A 24437-nucleotide genomic window follows, 5' to 3' on the forward strand; every position below is an offset into this window, starting at 1 on the left:
AGCGGAAAATCACTAGCAGGGAAATGAATGTATCGACCAGATCCATGTCAAGACTAAGATCTTCTCTTCACATGAAAACCTTCTGTCGCTCAACTGGTTGACAACGCGCTTGAAGAAAATTAGACTAGACAGATGCAAGCAGCTTCTTTGGTGGCACGCGGTCTGCAACGGCTATAGTGCGAATCGATATTCTTTTCACAGTTGAAACAATTTTCACTGTTGAAGTTTTATCTATACATAAATTTTTAAGTAAAAAATGTTGTGCCAAGGGTTCAGCATGGCCAGCATTCAGCCTCCGTAATGGTTTGGTGGGGAGTGTCTTGTCAAGGCGTTACATCTTTTCATTTCTGCGAAAAAGGGGTTAAGACCGGGGCAAAAGTGTACCAGGAGAATGTCTTAGAAGGCGAGGTAAAGCAATTGAGCAGTACTCTCTTCAATGGAGAGCGTTGGATCTTCCAGCGAAATTCCGCTCCAGCCCATAAGGCAAAAATCACCCAGTAGTGGCTAAGAACTGATATTACTGGGCTCATAGCCGTCTGGAAGTCCAGATTTGAAACCATTGGACTACAGTTTGTGGTTAGAATTCGAGAATATAGCCTGTCGAAGATTTCACAGAAATTTGAAGAGTCTCAAACAATCGGAAACCGCGCGTGCTGCAATAGCTGAATAGCCTAATCGTTTGCAGGTTTGTGTAAAAAATAATAGTAACCATTTCGAATGAAAATTTGATCTTTTTTAATATTTACATGATTATATAAAACTAACTTCATTAAAAAAAGTATTTTTATTTCTTATCTGTAACGGACTTAGCTTGTAACAGAACTTATGGCAGGACTAAGTACATCGATGTAACACAGAGCGAGGGATCTACAAATCATGATAAAATAAAAAATGCACGTGCGGCACCCTGCAACAGCCGCAAAACGACAACAAAAGTTAAACTGATTTACCTGAACTTCGCTGTTAGACTTCATATTTATTTAATTATTTTTCCACGTAAATCGCTTTTTACCATTACAAAATAATTAAAGTGCAGAATAAAAACCTCACTTTGTTTTGCTTAATACAATTTAATTTTCAAGTAATTAAGGAAGTTTGCTACGATCGGACTCATTCTCCCTCTTCAGCATTCCACGTCATCGTATATTAACATTTTATTTATTTTTTTTTTAACATTTCACATTAAATTACATTAAAAATTAATAACTACAAATAAATACTCTCAATATTAGTCACAAAGAATAGAGTTTTGAAAATTGTGAATAAAAAAATATGTATATCCATAGCTTAAACGCCATGCACTAACAAAATTTAGTGCGAATCGTTTTTTTTTTTTTTTTTTGTTTTTTGATTTTGCCAAATTACCCTTTAACAAATATGACTTCTTACTTCTTCATTACACAGTAATCTCACAGTTCAGCTGCATTGTATCATTCAAAATTGAATGCATACCCTCTAAGACCTTCAAAGAATTTAGACTCGTCACCAGCAGCACGGATTATATTTAATTTTTCTGCAGCAAGTGAGAGATTGACAGAAGCGCCAGCATCTTCGCCAATACCGTTTGGCGTGTTATCATTGGTGAGAGAATGCCATTCTCTTAAGTCGTTTATTACATTAGCAGCATTACCCCCCTCATTCAACTGCTTAGGCATAATGTGAAAGGCACGCAGTTTGTTTAGAAAATTGTCTGCAAATAAAGCGAATTTATATAAAGTAAAGTATTATATAATTAGGATATTTGAACGTACTTTGTACACTATTAAATTTCAAGCAATCTGCATTTTTCGACCACCATTCGCAAATCAACCATAGGTAGTGCTTTGTGGTATCTTCGGCATAGCGAAATAGATGTGTCGTGTGGTTGTCGCAAAAAATTGTGTGCAGCAAATGGACGGATATTTGTGAGACTAAAGCTACGCGTGGTGTTTCTGTAGGAAAAAAGATAAGGATTTGTTTACTTTATGAAAGTAAAATCGCGTACCGGTTGCACCCACCTAATTTTCGTCCCATACACTGCCACTGACGCAGCAGCTGAAACAGAAGTGTTACAACACTTAAGCATAGCTTTGTATAGCACTCACATCGAGCTCCAGCATTAACACTAGTTAGCTTCTTCGACTGCGCACTCGCATCCTGTATGGTTGAAGTGGAAGCTCCCCTTTCACATGAATCATTTGCAACTGATGCGCTGCCAATGCTATTCGACATTTTGCCTACTAACACCTTACTACTTCGTTCCTCTGTTGAATTCACTGGTTGTTCATCCTCCTCATCAACATCGTCGTAAGAGGGCAATAAGTGGTGCATAAATACTGGCGGTTTCATAAAGCAGAAGTGCGCAAAGCGTACATGATTTTCACAGATCACAGCCAGCAGCCGCAGATGCGCTTCGCTCAATACCCCATTGAGCGGGAATGCTATCTCCAACAGCCCCGCATAAACTTGCAACACACAAGAATCGTTTGAAAAACGATAAATGGAACGCATACGATCACTATAGAAGGTGCCCTCATCACTATTAACGCAGATTAGCGCTAAGGCTGCTGGCTTTCGCGTCAGTTCTAGCACACAAAAGGATATCTCCTGGAATACCCACGCACTTGGCCGCACAAATATCAGCTGTTTTAGGAGGCCACCTATCAGCAATTCGATGTACTTATCGTCATCTGGAGGTAACTGTCGCAGCAGCACACGCAATAGCGCGGCAAATGCTTCTAGAACGCCAAAGTGTGCACAGATCTCGCTTGAGTAACCCAATTTTGAAATGGCATGACATGCCAACTCCAACAATGCATATTCGCCATGCCGTTTTATCAGTAACTGCTGTGTAAAATGTGGCGACTCAGCACACATGACGCTTAGTGCCGCCACGTAACGGCGCAAACTAAGCGCACGCTCATCCTTATATAATTCTTGCGCTGCATGCAAATTCCGAGTTGGATGGTTGTAATCGTCTTTGCGCAGATCATAATTGTGAAAAGGATGTACGTTGCAATGCTTGGGAAACTCTAGTCCGTGCACATATGTCCAAAGTTCGGGAAACACTCTGCAAACAGATGCGATAGCGCGTTCACTAAAAGCTGTTGCTTCAGCCATTCCCCAAGAGCGTTTTTTCTGTTGCAATTGCAATTCAGCTAGCAGCGTTTGTGCATTGGCCAACTCTTGCTGAAATGGTGCGTGCTGACGTTTCGAGATGCCACGCTCTTGTGTGCGTTCATAGGCGTTGGTACTCACTTCGATGAGACGCGAATGCGAGAACCTGCCCAGTGATGTTGTCAAAGAGAGACCGCGAAGCCGGTAAAGCATACTTGCATCGAATGGATCTTGCGCTTTTTCGACACCTCCATCCATAGGGGCGTCGCCTGCTACATTAGCGTTGCGTATGCTCATTTCCAGACGTTGGGTTTCATCGGCATGCCTCATTTTCAACACAGAGTATTCTACGTTGCGCAATTTCAATTCGGATTCCTTAACCTCCACGCGTTCAACCAATTCGGCAATTTTGATTTTACATTCCCTCTGTGCTGCTTCAGCGCTCATAATTTTTTCCATTTTCAAAGTTTGCAACTGGTTTTTCATGTGTCGCAGCTCATCGCGCAACAATGAGGACTGAAAGAAGAATAATTGTGTGAAATAAGTCTAAGCATTTTACATTTTTGCAACGGTTACCTCTCCATCCTTGCTTTCGATTTTCGCCTTTGAATCACTGAGATCTTTGGCGAGCTTTGTATTTTCCGCCTTCAATATGTCCAAACGTTCCATCAGCATTTTCACTTGCCTCTCCATTGCTACTTGACGACGTGCTGCTACGCTTTTTCCCTCTGTCGCATGAGTCTGACTTGACGATGTTGGCGCTCTATTACTTACTCCACTAGTTTTATTCACCAGTTCATGCGGTTTTTTAAACACATCAGCCGGCTCCTCTATTTGCCGCGGTTGACTTACACTTTGCGTTGTTTTCGCATTTGTGGCTGCGTCTAACAGCTCTGCAAAGTCTTCGTCATCAGCAAATAAATCGGATAGATTGTGCTTATCCAACATCGCCGGTGGCGCACTAACCGTGGATTTAACCGCGACACATGTCGCTGTAATTCGCTGTGTGCTTGTTGTGGCATGCACATGTGGTGCAAATTCACTGAAGGTAATTTCACTGTCAGTTATATTTGGTAGTGCTGCGCTCTTAATTGCCACTTGCGATTCGGCCACCTGAGTGGCCAGCAGTATTACATCGTCGTCATCATCGTCCCACAAGTTGTTATTGTTTAGGCTATTGCGAGCTGGACTGTCCAAGGGGTTCAACTCTGCAGCATTTGAACGTATATGGTTTGACCAAGATTGGCTGGGTCCTAAGGGACGTCCCTTGTTTATGCTTACATCCAATTTTGGTTTTTTTGTACTTCGACCAAACTCTTTGAAGGGCTGGAAACGCTTTGCCATAATGACGATGTATAATATTTAAATGAACACTTTTTTACATAATTATTGTGAAGCGGCATAACACTACTAAATATGCAGAATTTAAAAAATATTAGCTAATTTTTCTGAAAACCGGTCAAATCGAATTGCTGTTTTCTTTTCCTTGTTAAAAACAGTGAGGAAAATTGATTAATGAATGGGTGATACCAAACTGATGTGCTGTTTGGCATGCAACTGGGCTAGCCAGATTATTTATGTGTTGGTTAAAATGCAAATTAGTGAAATCGTGTAAGTATTATTGTAAAATAAAAAAAGTGTTTACCTTGAAATTCGACCCAGTTGTTTAATCAAAAATTAATAAAAGGATTTTTAATTATATGTCTGTTAACTGTATTAACGCACTCAATTTTTTTTTTGTCAATTTCATCACTTTCATTGACAAATTTATCATTTTTAAGATACCCTTATCAGCTATTTAAATGGAACAAAAAAATGTATATGATCTTGAAAGACAAACTGTATTAAAGCTGTATAATTTTTAAATATAATATAGTTTATATATCAGCTAACTGCATTTACATGTTCAATTTAACCACCTAAATTGACAAAATTCGTACGAAATTTAATTTTTAAGATGCTGTTATCAGTTATTTAAATGGAGCGAAAAATTGTATATGATATTGAAAGCAAAACTGTATTCAAGCTGTTGATCAAGTTTGCAAAAGTGCAAGCACAGAGAACCTTGATTTAATAAATGTGTTCGATAACAAAATGAGTCATCAAGACCATAAGTGAACATTCTCCCAATGAGAGCAAAGAAGTTAACTCCTGTAAAATTTGCTATCATTTGGAAAAATTGGTAGGAGATATGTATGTATATCAGTTGAGTTGTTTAAAAATGTATGTGAATTTCCACTGTTAAAATTTATTTTTAATATTAAGACAAGACATTGCTTTAAAGACACGTGAAAATACGTATTAGCAGTCAAGAGTAGAAAAACTATTTGCGTAACTTAGGGGTTCAGATAAAGGATAAAAAATAGTATTCTCCAGTAGGCCAATAGGTCATGGAGAGAAGAAGTCAGGCTAATTTGGCTGCAAATAGATACGAAAAGATCATTCGAATTGCTTAACCTCTCAAGAGAGAACATATCAAAAGTCGTGGCTTAGGTCATCGGCCATTGGCTGTTAGGTAGTCACTCTTCTAGGCTAGGAATATTTTCGCATAAACACTGCATAAGTTGTTGGGACGAGGAAGAAACAGTAGAACTCTTCCTCTGTAATTGTCCAGCCTTAGATAGGAGTAAAGTAAGGTTATTAGGAAAATACGATTTTGTCTATCTCATGGAACTATGCGGTGTTGGGATAGAACCTAACCTACACCTCATTAGATAGTGTAACTGGTGTCATTAAAAGTAAACAGTAAGATCCCCCGTTTACATAGTGGTAGCACAACGGACTTACATGGTCTATGTGATTTTTCTACTCTAAGTCGACTGACACAAAAACCTAACCTAACCTAGATGTTCAGGCAGTTATTAAGACAATTCACTTTCGCAAATTACAACGGAATACGAATTCCGTAATACGTGAAGACCGCCAATGCGAATGTAAGTAATTAAAACAACAAAAATGAAGCAGGGCACTTTGATTTACAAACGAGTGAAACGAGCAAATCTCAAAAACAAACACAAAATCAGCTGTTATGCTTCGGCGGCACGCTCACGCTTTTGCTGTCCAGCAGCTTATATGTGTGCGTGTCGGGTGACCCACGTACTTGCTTCGTGTCGCACATACTTGTTGTCGGCTTTTGCATGACGAAAATTTTAGATATTAGCGTCATGCGCCCGACACGCACACATATAAGCTGCTGGACAACAAATGTATGAGCGTGGCGCCGAAGCATTAGACCAGCAGTCCACCTTGTGTGGGTTTGTTTTTTAAGCAGCGCTTTTAGATAAAAATGTGTTGGTTATTGAAAGACAAATTGCCTTAAACTTGCCCATGTATGTATACCTCAACAGAGATCTGCGATAAACAACATCTGGCAACATTTACATTCTTCAAGTTGGTGTTGTTGATATGTTGATGACATTCTGAGCTGACAAAATCGAAAAAAGACAAAACAATCAGCACGTGGGCACACATTAATGCAACAAAAATTTACCAAAGTTTGTATAATATATTTATTTAAACAATAAGGAAGTTTCTGAGTAAAAATGTCTGCAAGCACACAACATCCTAAATTGTATATGGACGAGCACAAATTGAAGCAGGATCCACATGATTATGGACTAGCCGATGAACCCTTCAACTTGGAAACATTTAAAAAAAAGTTTCAGATAGTTGTCGTAAAGTAAAGCAAAAAATCAAAAACAACTTTATTTGACTTCGTTAATTCATACATACTTTTACAGATATGAGGGGAATGAAATGGAGTTCGATATGATAGGCGTACATCCAGGCATAGCAAACGCTTTCCGTCGCCTTATGCTCAGCGAAGTGCCCAGCATGGCCATCGAGAAGGTGTACATTTATAATAACACATCCATTATGCAAGATGAAGTGCTCGCACACCGTTTGGGTCTCATACCACTACGTGCTGATTCTCGCCGATTCTTGTACAAAACAGAGGAAAGTGGTGATCAAGGAAACGAACACGACACTTTGGAATTTGAATTGAAAGTCAAGTGTACGCGCCGCAAAGATGTCAGAGATTCGTCGAACTTTGACACAATCTATAAAAACCACAAAGTTTATTCCGGGCAAATGAAATGGCTACCAAAAGGCAAGCAATCGCAGATTTTCAACGAAACAGATGTTGGTTGTATACACGATGATATACTAATAAATCAATTGCGCCCGGGACATGAATTGGACCTACGTCTATTAGCTGTAAAAGGTATTGGCAAGGATCATGCAAAATTTTCACCTGTAGCTACTGCTTTCTACAGATTGCTGCCTGAAATAAAGTTGAACCGCAAGGTGGAGGGCAAAGAGGCATTTCTACTGCAGAAATGTTTTTCGCCCGGTGTAATAGGTATTGATGAAAACGATTGCGCATATGTGAAAGATGCGCGCTACGATACATGCAGCCGTAACGTATTTCGCTATCCGCAATTAGAAGATGCAGTGACGATGTCGCGTATCCGCGATCACTATATATTTAGTGTTGAGTCAGTGGGAGCGCTTAAACCAGACGTGATTTTCATTGAAGCTGTAAAGGTACTAAAAGAAAAATGTCGAAAATTCATAGAGGAAATAGAAGCGGCGTAATGTTTTAGAAAAAAGTTGCCTAGGTTTAAAATTATAAGTTAATAAAAAAGTAAATTTGTTGGGTCCAACTATATACCATAAATAAATAAATGAAACTTTTAATAAGAAAATCAATTATAAATATTTTTTTTATTTTATTTTGAAATTTATTATTCTGGGTGCAACCCTGTTCAAGGCGTCAATAAACGCTTTGTTGTGTCAGTAAAGTCGGCGCATATAAACAAACGTCATTTAATTTATATTTTCGGCCAGAAAAAATGAACGGAAAAATATATCGTAGAAAATTATAAACATAAAAAATAAGAAATTCATCAGAGCCGTACCGTGTAAATTGGAAATGTCGAATGGTAACTATGATTTCATTGTAATATGTAGAAATAACCACACCAGTTACTTTTCTCCTTTATAGAAAAAAATACAATGGCCACAGCCGGAGCGCCATCCGCGCCCGCAGCCAGTGGATATAATCACGTAAGAGATTAGGTGTTTGCAAAACAGGTGTATAGCTAAGCATTACATATAATATTTATTTGTAGCGTCCACCGCCTCCTTCCTACGAGGAAAGCCAACGCATGTATGGATCTGCTGCTAATAGGGTAGCACCAAACCCTTTGCCCAACTCATATATGCAACCATACAATTACAATGCTTCGCCTCAGCAAGCACAGACGTCCATGTATGCACAAAACTACGCTCCGCCGCCACCGCAATACTATCAACATCATTACGTGACCGCAACTGCTCCTATAACGTTTAACAATGTACAAACTCGAAATGAGTCCCATATCCTGTCTTTAGCACCAGGAGCCAAGGTACGAACAACTCCAACAGGAGCAGTAAGTATACCACCACCTCCACCTGGTTGCGCACCAAGTGCAGCACAATATGCTGCCATGCAGGGGCAGCCAGTTGTTTTGAAGAAAACAAAGAGATCTTTCTTCTAAGGGAAAGTATGTATGTGCTATATAGGCAAGGCGAGCAGAAAAGAGACCGAAAACATTTGTGTGACTTGGTGTATGAATAAAAAAATGTGCTTTAAACCACTCTAAACATATATATGTATGTATATCCCTAAATAAAAGCGTAATTATTTTTCTTCTTGTTCTTGAATATCTTTTGAAATTTGTTTTATTTGCAAACATTATATTTGCATATTAGCTTCAATTTTACATAAATACAGTTACAAAAAGGTTATGTGGGATGACTAAAATATAACTACTCGAAGATATTTTCAAAATATGTACTATCGAAAGTTTGCACACGCACAAAACCATCCTCACCACCTGAAGCGTAACTCTTGCCATCCGGATGGAAGGCCAAACTGTTAATAGGACCGAAATGACCCTTAAGACGGGCGAATTCTTCCTCGTAGATTAAGTGGAAGAAACGTGAATCGAATTTACCCGCTTTGGTTGATGTCGTAGTCACTTCCATAGCATCTTGGCCACCTCCCAACACTACATGGTCCATAATTGGGCTAATTGAAGCAGAGTTTACAGGTCTTTCCGTTTTATAGGTTTTGAGACACATCAAGGATTCGGAATCAAATAATTTCGCTGATGTATCTTTGGAAGCGGTCACAAACATTGTACCATCTTTGTTCATTTGCATATCGTTTATAACAGCCGTATGATCATTCACTGAATTAATCTCACGGCCACCCTTGCGAATGTCCCAAATAGAAATTTGTCCATTATCGTGTCCTAAAGTGTACAGAAAATTTTTAATATAAGCACGCACATAGTAAGTTGCAATTTCATCATTACCTGTGATAATAGTTTCATCCATAGGTCCCCACAACATAGAAGTAATTTTCGATGGCAACATTGGTAAACGTAGAATAGGGTTCTGCTCGGCAATGCTAGAGTCTGCTGTGCGTACATCGATAATAAATAACTCTGAGTTTTGACCCATAGCCTTATCTGTAGAGTATGCCGCTTGATTGCCAGAATAACTGAAATTGCAAGTACGCACAGACGACTTGGCTGGGATCGATGCTATCACAGCACCACATTCCACATCCCAAATCTTGGTAGTCATATCACCAGCACCCGAAATAAGTTTCGATGTAGTCCAATCGACATCCAAACACCAAACGGCACCTTGGTGACCGTCATATGTGCCTAAACGTTCGCCGTTCAGTGAATACCACACATTTGGCTTTTGATCTTTAGAACACGAAAAGAGTAAATCTCCTTCGCGATTGAACTTGATTTGCGTTATAGAACGCTCGTGTCCTTGCAGCATTAAAGGTCGCTTAATGGAAAAGAAAAACAAATAAACATATCACATTTTATTACAAAAAATTTGCAGGAGATGGATGAGCAACTAAATGTTTTTAGGTTAGGTGTGAACGAAAACTCATCACCACAACACTTTTATATCTTTGTGGAATTTACTGCATATTAACACTATTCGATCACAAACCATGATTTTAACTTTTATTTTTATAAGATATTTACCATTTTACACAATTGTTTCTGTTTTTGTAAAACTTAAATGTTTCAATGCTGTGGACAGCGGTCTAAAATTTCTAAAAGAAACTTTGTAGAGAAGCAGTGCTGGCAAAACAAAATTGACATAAGTAATGTCAATTAACAGGAAGATGCCATATTAATTTTAATGAAGGTATTTTTCTTCTTCGGCCGCCGTAGCCGAATAATTTGGTGCGTCACCACCATTCGGAATTCACAGAGCGAACGTTGGTTCGAATCTCGGTGAAACACCAATAAAATTAAGAAAAACATTTTTCTAATAGCGGTCGCCGCTCAGCAGGCAATGGCAAACCTCCAAGTGTATTTCTGCCATAAAAAAGCTCCTCATAAAAATATCTGCCGTTCGGAGTCGGCTTGAAACTGTAGGCCCCTCCATTTGTGGAACAACATCAAGACGCACGCCACAAATAGGAGGAGGAGCTCGGAAAAACACCCAAAAAGGTATACGCGCCAATTATATATGTATATATATATTTTTTTTTTTCTTCTCCTTCATTTGGGTATTTTCGTGCTAGAGCAAATTGAAATTTCCAATTGATATTTAATTTTGAGGAAAGTTGCAATTTTTAATTGCAGCAATTTGCTAGTAAGAAAAAAATGTGTGCAATTCTACTTAGTAAGAATTATATTTCGTATTTTCGGCCGCCGTCTCCGAAATCATTGGTGCGTGACTACCATTCGAGAGTGCATAGGTTCGAATCTCCTTGCATAATGCAGCAAAATTGTAGAAGAAAGCTATGGCAAACCTTCGAGTGTATTTTTGACATAAAAAAGCTCCTCATAAACACCATTTGCCATTTGGAGGAGCTCGGCCAAACATCTAACATAAGTGTAAGCGCCAATTATTTATTTTTGATGTGAAACTTCTTAGGCGTTGATGGACGAGCGAGAATGGAGAGTAAATTTTCAAGGCCATGCAACGTTTTGGGCATTTTCGTTCCGCGAGAGAGAAAAAAAGATATAACGTAGAGAGAGAGAGCTATACCTTATATATATCTTAGATACACGTTAGGCTATTTTTCCTGAGTTTTTCCTTGTGGTTGCCAATTTCTAGTGAGAAATAACACTGCCTACTTTTTGGCGCGTGTTGGTGCAAACTTGTAGGACATATATTTTTGGTGCCTTCGTTTTGGCGCTTATTTCCGTTTCGTGGCTAGTGCTTGTGCGCACTATAAAGTGCTCTCCATTCCGGCATCGGATTTATTGGTATTGCCTTGCGGTAATTTGTGCCGTTGCTGGGGTCCTGGAATGGCTGCGTTTGTGCGGGTGTTAAACGCTCGGAGTAGTGCGCGTTGTTGCCACGTTTTGTGTCCGGCGTTTACCTACACCGGTCGACCATTCTCCGTTGTTTGTAAATTTTGTCTATTTGTATTCTCTGCAAATGTTGTGAATTTATTTAGATATATATTATTTCTGTCTCTCTCTCTCTATCATTCTCTCTCGAGTCTCTCCCGCTCTCTTTGTCTGCCTTGAAAGTTTCACTTCTGTTATGTGTACTACGCTACACGCACTTTTTTTAGTTGTTGTTGCAACAGCAAACATTTTCGCCATACATGTACGGCGAGTGCTGCTGGAGCGACAGTACTTGGCCGGATATATAGTAAATCTGGGTCGTTCCGGTAACATAGAACCGAATGTCGGGGGAACGGAACATTTTTTTAGTTTATAATTTTCTTTATAATAATTCTCACTTCTTTGAATTTCGCGCCAGTTTTAAGTTTTTATAAATATTTCTACTTAACATAAAATAATATCCGAGTTTTCAGAATTCAAAATCCGGTAAAAAAAAAATACTTATGATAGAACCATAAGCCGTGTAGCTGTTCTTATCTTAGCTAAAAAATAATAAGACGCACTTCTTTTTTCATATACATACATGCTCTTTTTGTTTAAATTTATTGCGCATAACACTACCTGCAGACGGTATAAATGCAACCACCCCTTAACAGTCCAGGAACCTAACAATTTCTTAATTTTATCTTTGAACCAGCCACCCTTTTAACCGAACCATTTTTTATTCAAATTATTCCATTTGGTGATATTAACTAATATCGAACTTATGCATTGGTCCTTATCGCGATTCTGTCCATAATAATCCACAAACTCTCCATCTGGATTGACTAGATACATGATGATAGTGTGATCAACCTGTTATAGAAAATTGTATGAAAATGCATCTATTCAAATAACTTAATATCAGATTAATATTCGTACAATGTAATCATTATCCACATCGCGTGGTCCAGCACTAAAATACACGCGGAATGCTTTACAAACATTTCGTATTTGTTCCACGGTGCCGGTGAGGCCCAGCAATTTAGGTGAAAATTCTTTCACATACTTGCCGACAATCTCTTTGGTATCACGCTCCGGGTCGACAGTTATAAAAATCGGTTGAATTTCCGGAGTTTGTGGTGACTTTTCTACGGCAATAAAAATATGACTTCAATTTCACTATAAGTACGATTATGTATTTAACCACTTACCTATAGCATCCACAACTGCCGCCATTTTCTCCAACTCATCTGGACATATATCCGGACAGTGCGTAAACCCAAAGTAAATAAGCAGCCATTTACCCAGGAAATCTTCCGATTTGCGTACTGCACCCGCTGAATCAACGAGTTCCCAATGCCCACCAATCGCTGCTTTGCCCAACTGCCGTTTTCGCTCGCGCATAATAGCTTCCTCTTTCTCTTTTTTTACATATAACATAAAACCTAAGCCAATCGCACCAGCGCCACCAATTAATGCTAAACTCCGCCATGAAATAGGACCTTTGCCTTTAGTAGGATCTGTGGCGGCGAATCGTCGCTGTACCTGATTAGCCGTTGTATTTGGAGTCAACTTTGAGAGGCATGTTTGTTTCCAATATGTAGATCTTGTGCTACAGTTTTTAATGAAACGATGTAAATTGCCTGACATAATTTTAATGAGATGAGCTTTTTATTATCAATGCAATTTATCCAGCTATGCGGCTTTTTACGTAAAATTAATGTGAAGTAGTGGAGGAAAATTATCGATAGTTTTATTTTGCAATTACTATCGAATTTTGCCCACACTATCGACAGTTTATTTTTAACGCACTATTTTGGAATTTCATTAGATTACGTTGAGCAATTTGTGGTTATGTGAAATGTCGGTAAAAGGTTTTTTATAAACAATGCATAAATAAATGGGAAAATACCCATGTGTTCTCCCGACTTTTTTAAAAAAAGGGGTATAAGGGGGGGTAGAGGGGGTATTCTACTATCCAAAAGTGAAAACTTCACTTGCCGGAGCCTTATAGTTTTTAAGTTATTTGAGTTTAAAAATTGTAAAATTGACCAAGAATCCTCCTATTTTGGTTACTACAACCAGCCGAAGTGCTGCCAGACATCGTATAAATAAACAATTTTAGAAGATAATAAATGACTAGAAATACAAAATTTTACAAATTATTTCTATATTATATACGTCTATTCATATATATATATATATATATATAGGTATATTTATGGATATATATATATAGGTATATTTATGGATATATGTATTTATTTATATACATATATATATTAATGCTTGATTTTCAGTAAAGTATGTTTGATTGTATGCATTTTGAATATATGATATATATATATTATATACATATATATATTTTAAAAAAAAGAAAAAAAAGCGCCGCAGGCGAAAATTTGGAATAAAAAATCGCGCGATTTTTAATTCCAAATTTTCAGTATATTATATATATATATATTTAAAAAAAAGAAAAAAAAGCGCCGCAGGCGAAAATTTGGAATAAAAAATCGCGCGATTTTTAATTCCAAATTTTCCCTATATTATGAATATATGATATATATATATACATATATATATTTAAAAAAAAAAGAAAAAAAAGCGCCGCAGGCGAAAATTTGGAATAAAAAATCGCGCGATTTTTAATTCCAAATTTTCCCTATATTATGAATATATGATATATATATATATATACATATATATATTTAAAAAAAAAAGAAAAAAAGCGCCGCAGGCGAAAATTTGGAATAAAAAATCGCGCGATTTTTAATTCCAAATTTTCCCTATATTATGAATATATGATATATATATATATATACATATATATATTAAAAAAAGAAAAAAAAAGCGCCGCAGCCGAAAATTTGGAATAAAAAATCGCGCGATTTTTAATTCCAAATTTTCCCTATATTATGAATATATGATATATATTCTTTTTTATATATTAAATACCTATATATAAAAAAGAATAGTTAAAAAATTTTAAAAAGAATATATACACCTTAGAGGTTGTAAACCCCCATTCCCTCATATTCTAACAGAAAAGAGTGTGTGGAAATTATGTTCCTATGTTGCTTCGTTTTCAATCGCATTCTATTATTTTTTTTTATTTTTTGCTTCTGGCAGCACTCCATTCAGCCATGTTTTTCAATTATTGTAAATTTAGCTGGCATATTTGGAGTTAGCAACTTAAAAATGCAATATAAATGGTTAATTTGTGGTATAAATAAATAAAAAGAGTTAAAAACGTGTGTGTATGTTAATATAGTTTCAATATTTATTAAAATAAATGTGATAAATGCACTTATTCTATCAAAATTTGGTGAAGGTAAAAGACAAACTTTATCAACAAATAACTTAAAAACTATTATTAACAGAATAGTGTTGGTGCTAGTTTTAACAAAATAAGCAAGAAATGAACACCTCCTGTGAATTTCATTGAAAAATTCGTAATATTTCTCTCAAAACAAGTGAGGGGAGAACACATGGAGTCGGAGCCTTTGTGCTTTTATTATTGAGTTTAATCTATTTTATTTTATTATTAGGTTTACAACCAATACATTGCAGCTTGACCAAATTTATACTATATAACATTAATTTATAATATCAGCACATGATAAGCACATAATGTAGATGAAGTTCTTTGTTGAATATCGTCTATCGTCATCGAAACAATCGAGTTACAGGCTATCGATAGTTTTCCTACAGTAATATGAAGAATGTGAAGATGCACGATTGAATGTGAACAGCTGATTAGAAGGGTAGGGATGCCAGATTTAAATAAAAGAGGAATTGTAATAGAAGATTTTCGGTAGTTTTTTTTTAAATTCCTGATTTTTTAATTGAATTTTTATATTTAAATTTTTGAGAAATGAAATATTATTTATATAATTGGCGCGTACACCCTTTTTGGGGTGTTTGGTCGAGCTCCTTTTCCTATTTATGATGTGCGGCCTGATGTTGTTCCACAAATGAAGGGTCTCCTACAGTTTTAAGCCGACTCCGAACGCCAGATATTTGGTATGAGAAGCTTTTTCATGGCAGAAATACACTCGGAGGTTTTCTATTGCCTGCCGAGTGGCGACCACTATTAGAAAAAACTTTATCTTTATTTTGATTTTCCATCGAGATTCGAACCTACGTTCTCTCTGAATTCCGAATGGTAGTCTCGCAACAACTATTCGGCTACGGCGGCCGCGAATTGAAAATATTGGTCCTCTGTTAATTATTTTTAGTTAATATTATTACAAAGTTTATTTGTACTGTGAAGAGAAGCGTATCATAAAGACTTAAGGCGCAATGCATACCTCAAAAAAATATTAATCTGTGTAACGTAACTTGGTTAGATATGAATTCGTTTCGGCGACATAAATTCGATCCAGAATTATGACAGAATACAGAAAGTTAGGCGGTCCGCGAACTGTTAACCCGTTCTAACTGAATTTGACGGATTAAATTGATTTGATGCGTATTAAAGAGTTTTGTTTTTCCCTTGGGGGAGCTTGTAATCTCTAGAGGACGGGACCCCAGGTGGCCAATAGGAGGATGCCTTCCAAAAAATGCGCGGTAGGGGAGAAATAAAATAGCCCCCGTTGACCAACAAGCTAGATCAGTCGGTTCTACGTAACCGGACCAATTATGTATGGAATTATTTATGCTGCTACAACAACAACAACTACCAGAAAAGGTTGATAAACAATCCTTCAAGAAAAAAAATTTAATAGCAAACGTTGTATACCTTTGGGTTTTGTGGATGCAAAAAAAGTTTTGTTTTCGTGTCTTATTTATAAATAACCCTGTGTATAATTAATTATTAATTGTCATTTTGAATTTCTATTGAACATTTTGTTCGCAATTTTTTATTATCATGCTTTTTACTATAAAAACTTAATAAAATGTGGTTTGCATTGTTGAAATGTGGTAATGACAATAAAGATGACACGACAGTCGGTTCTTCATTGCATCTATGGGGAATATTTATGCTGCTACAACAACAATCATAACCACAATGGCAAATTTTACGTGTTATACTTCGGCCGCCATAGCCGAATGTCTTTCGCTATTTTCTCCGTTCGGTGTCGGCCAAGGCGAATTTATTACAGGTGACAGCAAACACATATAAGTAAAACCCTACATGTATTTGTTGTTGCGTTTGGTCCAACCATCACGTCAAAATCAGCAAGCAAATGTAAACATACGAATGTAAACATACCAATACATACAAACAAAGCATATCATTTTGACGTAAGCCATACCTACGGTGAAAAATTCAGCTGGGTGAATGCTGTCACCTTAATAAATCCACCTTGGTATCGGCTTAACTATAGATTGTTGTTGCGATTTTGCAGTTTGCGCTCACAGCAACTCTTTACGCGTACAACAAATGTGCTCTTTAATTTTGTTCTTCTATTATTCTTGAGCAGGATCTACCACACCTTAGCTTTAGGTTTCAATCCAGCATAGAAAATGTAAATGTAACAGCATTCCCTATAATTGTTTGAAGATTGCCGGTGAGATGACTCGATAAAAAACGCGGTCACTCTGCTACCATACAACTGACTGTTGAGCTATGCTCACGGGCGCGCTCTCTCTCAAAATGAAAGAGTTTCGCATCTTATTATCCAAGGTGGATTTATTCGCCTTGTTATTATCTATGCTGTTGAGGAAACGATTGCAGTTCTTTGTAATAGCGATTGTTCTCATCATGCAAATTGTTTGTGCTAAAACCATCTGTATTTCGAAAGCAGCATCGAACTGTAAATCCTCTCATTCTTTGAGAAAATGAATGAGCCCAACAACAGTTGAAAAGAAAGCCCAACCTTAGTTTAGATAATTTATTTAATAATAATAATAATAAAATATTAGAATTAAATTAAATAATATGTACAGTACTTACACCATTTCAATATTAATCATTTCATACAAAAACATTTCTGCATATAACTTTTTGTAATATATTATTTATTTTTAATTAACGCATGCTTGTATTTTGTATGTGTAACTGTGTTTCATGCTAACAGGTAGGTACAAAATATTCGGACGCTGCAAGTCATATTTATGCTTACGCATAATGATTTTTAATGCTTTATTTTTGGGTTGTAAATTGAATGAGAAACGAATTATAATATTTATGCAGACAGGAGGCTGATTATATACTTATGCATATCTTTACCGCCTGCCAGTTTCAAGCATAATTTGAATGGGCCCTTAAGACCACCCGGTGGTCTAGAATTTTCAAAAAATCTATTTTTTTCGATATTTCGAAAGTACAGTATCTTAAGAATATACTGTGCAATTTTCATGCGGAAATTCCCAATATTATAATATATTATAGCTTCTACAGCGCATTAACTAGGTAGAGTGCGGTCCGCGTGCTCCTGCACCTCAAACTTTAAACTCATTTATCTCGAAACGACTTTTTTCGGCACGGCGGGGATGAAAACAAAAAAACTATTCAACCGAATCACTTGAAATTTGGATATGTTATTCACAACATGTATCGCTATCGTCGAAACTAGAACCATAATTTTATTTAAATAATTTCCTATTTTTTAAACTAAAAAACTAGTGAAAAAAAACCCGATTTTACGAACTTTTTTTTCAAAAGTGCGCCATTTTGCCATTTTGCCAATTTTTCATTTTTACGATTTGTTCTAGTTCCGACCATAACTGCACTCTTTCTGATTAAGAATCTTCTTGAATTTTGTGTTTCAGATGAGTAGAAGTCTCGAAATCATCTACGCCGTCCGGGTTCGATTTTTCGAGAGGGTCATCTTCAGCGGCATTTTTATGTAATAAATATTGTTTCAAAAGTAAAAAAAAAAATTTTTTTGTATGCTCAATAAACGTATTAATAAGCCCGAAAAGTTGAAACATCGTTTTTTTTTAATTTTTAATGGCAAAAAAAAAAATCGTGAAAATAGGTGAAATTTTCGCGCTCTAGACCACCGGGTACCCTTAAACGTTTCCTGCTTGGGCAGATCTACTACACGTAGTATGTATGTGTATACGTACGTGTTTATATGTATATGAACACTACTATTTGGGTACTATTTGCAACTAATGCATGTTAATAAATTGTTTATTAATGCAATTTGAATATGATTACAATAGATACTCAGCTACATATGAACTTAAATAAAAATATGACTTTTAGTACTAACATTTTTTTAGGGGTAATTTTATTGTTTAAATTTCAAACGTGGATATTTGAATTGCACGGTATTGCAATGTTATGCAAAACATGGTTAAAATAAATTTTATTTCCTTCTAAGTTATTTGGAATACACAATTCATTTACATCTATTCCTAGTATTGAATCTTTTGAAAATAGAAAAAAGTTATTTAAATTGAATGATAGCATTTTTGTGTATATAAAGTAGCATTTACATAGTAGAAAAGCATAAGATACATATAACATTTTTATTTAAACCACTTTTTCAAATTGTTTAAAACCGCCAGCGGTCTTGTTTCGATTTGTTTGTTCCTTTGTTTTTAAAGCTGTGTTATATATAGGACCCGCTATTTGTAGCAGCTTCGAAGACAGGAGTGAAAAAAGGTTCAGGTCAGTTCAGCTGAAAATAGCTAAAGAAGAAAGCAGGAAAAAAGAGCGAAAAACAATAAGAGGTTATAGAAATTGTTAGTTATAAATGTTTAGTATATGAAGAAACAGAAATGCTGAACTTACTCTATGTCATGTTTTTGTGGAGAACTACGATTTTCGCTTCACTGTTATTTTTCTAAAGTACTTAACGCTACAGTGATGTTTTCCAATGCAAATCTATATTTATGCGGTATATTGTAAAAACAAAATATTTTATATTGAGAGGGTAAACCATATTTTTTTACAATACTTTATTTTTACTTAACCGTATTTTGCTGCATAAGTCATTAAGAAACAATTGAGAAAAAAAACATTAATATTCTTGCTCAAAAATTAAGTCAATCATTTAATGGTAAAAAAATGTTTGAAGCCCCATAAAAGTATAATACCAACCCATATGTTCGAAATAATTTAACTTTCAGTTTAAATTGGTATGTAAAAAAGTCCTATAATGACTTTAATCGTAGTTGCAGATAACAAAATTAACATTGAAACCTAAATCTTATTCTATTTACATATGTTTTATTACCAACTTGGCTTAAAGCTCAAAAATGTTATACTACAATTATTGCTTTCAAATGTGTAATTTTCTAACGGAGCATAGTTCTACACATGTGCTAAATTTCTATAACTGCTACTACTACATACATACATGTAGTACTCAAGCGACTCAAATAGAGCGAAATCTAGTTGCAGTACGAAGCACGATGGAGAGACTAATAAGATGGCGCCGATCGTAGTACCGCTAACTTGCTCTCAGCGAATTTGACAGAATCGTTGTGTGTGTGACGTTGTACTTGTGCAATTTAGGCGTGTATTGTTTTTTTGCTTCTTCTTTTTCTTGCTCGCATTTTTACATCTCTCTCTTGAAGGATGTGTGAGCGCAATCTTGTTTCGATCATTCTTGAGTACGAGATATATTTACTATACATACATATATTGTAAATGGAAAACTTCTGAAGAGAAACCGGAATCGGTGGCCATTTTGGTCGAATCTAACTGATTCATTTCCATGATGGCACTAACAGTAGCATCCCTAAAAATTATTGGAGTGCTTTTCCGCTGTTAACATACGAGTATAACAAAAACCAATTATTTTCTCTGGATAATTACCAAACCAAAACGGAGTTATACGACAGCCATTTCTGGGTTATCAGAACGACTCGGCCGTTATCAGAATTCTCTAAAAGCTTCGGGAAAATGTTACTCTGCAACAACAACAATAGCAGTAATGGCCCTCTTTACCACAGGATGCACACAGGGATGTGTTTTTCAAGTGCCGGATATCCCGAGATGAGCTTATATTAATCACGGGATCCCGAAAAAGTTGAAATAAGCAAAAAACAATTACAAGATTAGAGGACTCCACTTCAAATGCATCGCTTTTCATACGTACACGTTTTAAATGCATAACAATAATTATGAGCTTAATTATGTTTAGTATAGTTATGTACGATTATTTATGTTCCATAAAGCAGTATAATAAATATGTTCAGAGGTTATGTTTTTTTACATTTTTTTTTATCTTTTTTTGATGTTTTTATATTAATTATTACTTTCAGAAGTACCTCGTATTTGTATTCTTATTTGTGTTGTATGCGTTCCTGAATCACATGGGTTTTACACACAATTTAAAAACTGTATTACTTTAAGATTTGTCTGGGGTCGATTTTGGACCGCGTTTTTATACCGTTAAATTCTTGACTATACTTGTGATTTAGCTTTCATGAATAACGAAAGTGAACGTCAGCTGGCGCACCCGCGGTGGGTGTGATTGTCGGAGGGTACGAAACGTGTCGAAAAAAAAAATTTCTACCAATTCATTTTATACCGGTTGAAAATTTGTTCATGTATTATTGACATTTAGTAGAATAAAAAAAAAAATAGTCGTCAGCGCCGTAGAGGGGGGAAAATACGTCAGCTGAACGCAATGATACATTCTTGCTTCGGCTGACGGTCTCCCCACCACTATAAACGCAGCTGACCATCATTATTATATTATATTTTCATATGTGTCCAAAATTATGTAAAAAAGAGGTTGTCTGTAAAGGCGGGTTTACTGACGATAGTTTAACGTGATAACGTCATAAGAAAATACTAATTGAATGGTCGCATTTTTCAAAAGAAAATTTTAATTTTATTTGTTTGATAGATATTTTGTATGGATATAGAGAATGAGTTAACATTAACATAACATAATATACTTTAACATAACATAACAAACATAACATAACATAGCATAATATAACATAACAAAACATAACATAACATAAAATAACATAACATAACATAACATAACATAACATAATATAACATAACATAACATAACATAACATAATCACGTCAAAAAATAATAATAACATTAAAACAACAGGTATTATTAACAAACTTGTTTTTATTTTAAATTATTCCAGTAAATCAAATTAATAATAATCAATGAGAAGGCATATGCAAATACAAATACGTGAATTTATATACATATGTACATATGCGCATATACATACACATATACGCTCACTTAAGTAGGCGAGAGCAAGATGTCGAACGTTGCCGTTCGTTCCGCGCTTTCGCTTGCAGTTCATTCAAGGTAACGGCAATGAGCAAGGTAACACTAATGAGCAAGGTAACGACACATTTTTTCGTGCGTGCAGCCTGTTAAATCGAATTATAAGACGTTATCACGTCAAAAAATTCAATCGGCACAAGTACTTTTACTTTTTAATTTATTTTACAAGTTAGCCTGTTCAGCTGACGTATTTCCCCCCTCTACGGCGCAGCTGACTATTTTTTTTTTATTCTACTAAGTGTCAACAATACACAAAAAAAATGTCAGCCGTTATTAAATGAGTTGTTAAAAATTTTTTTAGACACGTTTCGCAGCATCCCACGCACTAGGACGGGTCGAGTTAAAAATCGCTCATTGCTCTGTGAAAATCGTATTCTAGGGATCAAAATAAGAAACTTCGCCGAAGGAACCATATCTCTAAAACGAATTCTGATGTCCCCCAATTTGGGTCGAACGAAAAATCCCACTTTGACCCATTTAGAGTGCTCCAATCGAGTCCAAATGTATGACCGACCCCCACTAACTTTGGACGGCCGATTCACCCATGCCAGTGGCACATCCCCTGTTACTCCCCTGGGGGGTTCCCCATACAATCATTTCAAAATATCACCATTTTTGGCCTTTACATGAAAAAATCAACTAAATGGCTATGTTTTTTCTTTATTTTTATTTATTTATAATAATATTTAGTATTTATTTATAATATCTATTTTTTCTCTTAAGAAATTTATTTAGTTAGAACATATGTAAATGAAAAAATTAATTTAAGCGAGTTATAGAAAAGAAACTAAAAAGTTCGACCCAAATTGGGGGACATGAGAATTCGTTTTAGAGGTATGGTTCCTTCGGCAAAGTTTCTTATTTTGATCCCTAGAATATGATTTTCACAGAGCAATGGGCGATTTTTTTGCCTCCCCACAAATCGACCCGGCCTACCACGCACGTACCCACCGCTACTGGACCAGCTGACGATTGGTTTCGTCATCCATAGGATGGCGTCTGCCTTCAGTATTAAAATCAGTCGGCATGAAATGATGAGGTCAAAATGACCCCTGGCTCCCGGATTATTAATAAATGTGTGATTTCTAAAATCACTTTGTTCTAAATTTTAAATACTTTTTTTTTCATTTTATGCTCAAATGCCTTCAGTTATGAAATTTTTACTCATATTAAAAAAATTATATCCCAAACCTGAATCTCGGAATTACCTTAAAAATACCCCGAAATCTCGGCATCCAGATTTTCGCGCTAATATTGGCATCTCTAGCGTATGCGTACAAACATATCGCCTGTTTGCTGCAAAAATGGCATAACTATTGTACAAAAAAATGCGTTTTAGATGAATAATAAATATGTTGTTAAAAAATTTCACACCGGTACTTAATAAAAATATTTCATTAGAAGCAAATAAGTTCTTAACTTTAGAACTGACTTTTTCGATATTCTTTGTTTTTCGTAATGTGATATTATTCCACTAAATGCGCGATTAATAAGAACATAAATTAACCATATCCAGTGGTCATATAATTACGCTGCATACTCAGCTCGTTAAAGATTATCAAGCCACCAACTTTCTCGATATTGTTTGGAGAGTAACACAAGCATAAGGACGTTATTTAGACGAGACCTTAAAAAAGTATCGAGTTTTACTATATTTCGAACATTATTACGTTTCTATTCATACATACAGGGTGCATATGGTATTTGGAGGCATTCATATGTATATGGATATAGCCTTCAGAAACCATTCTTTTTCTTTTTGCTCTTTTCCAGATAAGACATGGAGGACTACAACTTAGCTCAAGAAATGAGGGGACTTGCAGTTATCGTCGCTAAATGTGCAAAAAACACATTTAGAAATCTTTAATTTGCTTAAGTGCGCCTGTTCATCCGTTCATAGGGTTCGCCGTGAATTGGAAGCACAAGGCCGCAGAATTTATTCAACAAATGTAAGCGATCATTGGCGAGGACCCTGCAAAATCAATGAGGACTCTTGCTAGTGAACTTAATGTTTCTTAATGAATCTTAACCGTCGAGTTGTCCATGAAGATCTCAGGTATAAATCCTACGTTATGCGCAGACGACAGTTTTTGTCGGCGAACAGCGAGAGTTATCCCATCAAAACGTCGTCTAAACAAGATTAAACAACCAGAAGCGCCTGAGATGTTATGGGCAAAATCAAAAGACCAACCGCAGAAATGACCAGAATGACAGATGGGTATGTTCCAATTCTACTGATCCTATGCTCCACGAGAAGATCAGGACAGCAGTAAGTAAGTAATGTTTTAAGGGGGTAGTATGGTATTTTTTTTTTCATTTTTTTTTTTTTTTTTTTAAATTATTCTATAACATCTTAAGATTATTGTGTGAAAGTTTGAAGTGCATTAGAGTAAAATTGACAAAGACACAAAGGATTAAGTATCTACCTCTCCAACCGGATTTCACGCTGCCGAAATCTTTAAACGCGTTTTTCTCACACTTGCCTTTTTTACGGTCGGTGTCCACTGTAGATTCATATCTACTGCACCGATTCTTTTCAAATTTGGTTTTTTTGTTTCTTTACTTTATTCACGAGGTAATGACGTCGAGTTTTTTGTTTTTTTAAATTTTGTCATATTTTAAAACAACAAAGTTTTCAAGTTTTTTTTATGAAAAATCGGTGTTTTGACTTCAAAGCGCTTTAAAAAATTAAAAAAAAAAAAAAAAAATTCGACGTTGTTACCTGCGAAACTTTATTAGCTGATGAAATCAATTTGGTTTTTTGATTTTAGTTGATCCAGTAATGAGTTCTGAGGGACAC

The 24437-nt window shown here is 35.9% G+C and overlaps 5 protein-coding genes across 5 annotated transcripts; 2 read left to right on the forward strand and 3 right to left on the reverse strand.

Moving 5' to 3' along the window:
• Positions 1-817: 817 nt before the first annotated feature.
• LOC129249476 (ATR-interacting protein mus304) lies at positions 818-4608 on the reverse strand. The gene is made up of 4 exons (XM_054889320.1): positions 3673-4608; positions 1998-3612; positions 1752-1931; positions 818-1690 (listed from the first exon to the last, which is right to left on the reverse strand). Exons 1-4 carry the CDS (start codon positions 4438-4440, stop codon positions 1431-1433), a joined length of 2823 nt encoding a protein of 940 aa, XP_054745295.1. The 5' UTR covers positions 4441-4608; the 3' UTR covers positions 818-1430.
• A 1904-nt stretch (positions 4609-6512) lies between these two features.
• Positions 6513-8042, forward strand: LOC129247637 (DNA-directed RNA polymerases I and III subunit RPAC1). The gene is made up of 2 exons (XM_054886851.1): positions 6513-6775; positions 6837-8042. Exons 1-2 carry the CDS (start codon positions 6639-6641, stop codon positions 7693-7695), a joined length of 996 nt encoding a protein of 331 aa, XP_054742826.1. The 5' UTR covers positions 6513-6638; the 3' UTR covers positions 7696-8042.
• Positions 7932-8805, forward strand: LOC129247640 (uncharacterized). Its single transcript, XM_054886853.1, has 3 exons — positions 7932-8042; positions 8105-8166; positions 8232-8805. Exons 1-3 carry the CDS (start codon positions 8033-8035, stop codon positions 8637-8639), a joined length of 480 nt encoding a protein of 159 aa, XP_054742828.1. The 5' UTR covers positions 7932-8032; the 3' UTR covers positions 8640-8805.
• On the reverse strand, positions 8806-10275 carry LOC129247639 (eukaryotic translation initiation factor 3 subunit I). The gene is made up of 3 exons (XM_054886852.1): positions 10158-10275; positions 9462-9951; positions 8806-9398 (listed from the first exon to the last, which is right to left on the reverse strand). The coding sequence occupies exons 1-3, from the start codon at positions 10158-10160 to the stop codon at positions 8911-8913; spliced, it is 981 nt and encodes a 326-aa protein (XP_054742827.1). The 5' UTR covers positions 10161-10275; the 3' UTR covers positions 8806-8910.
• A 1774-nt stretch (positions 10276-12049) lies between these two features.
• On the reverse strand, positions 12050-13199 carry LOC129247593 (protein SCO1 homolog, mitochondrial). The gene is made up of 3 exons (XM_054886772.1): positions 12677-13199; positions 12405-12613; positions 12050-12338 (listed from the first exon to the last, which is right to left on the reverse strand). The coding sequence occupies exons 1-3, from the start codon at positions 13113-13115 to the stop codon at positions 12189-12191; spliced, it is 798 nt and encodes a 265-aa protein (XP_054742747.1). The 5' UTR covers positions 13116-13199; the 3' UTR covers positions 12050-12188.
• Positions 13200-24437: the final 11238 nt, after the last annotated feature.

The sequence above is a fragment of the Anastrepha obliqua genome, chromosome 5 (assembly GCF_027943255.1).
Source record: "Anastrepha obliqua isolate idAnaObli1 chromosome 5, idAnaObli1_1.0, whole genome shotgun sequence".
Classification (NCBI taxonomy): Eukaryota; Metazoa; Arthropoda; class Insecta; order Diptera; family Tephritidae; genus Anastrepha; species Anastrepha obliqua.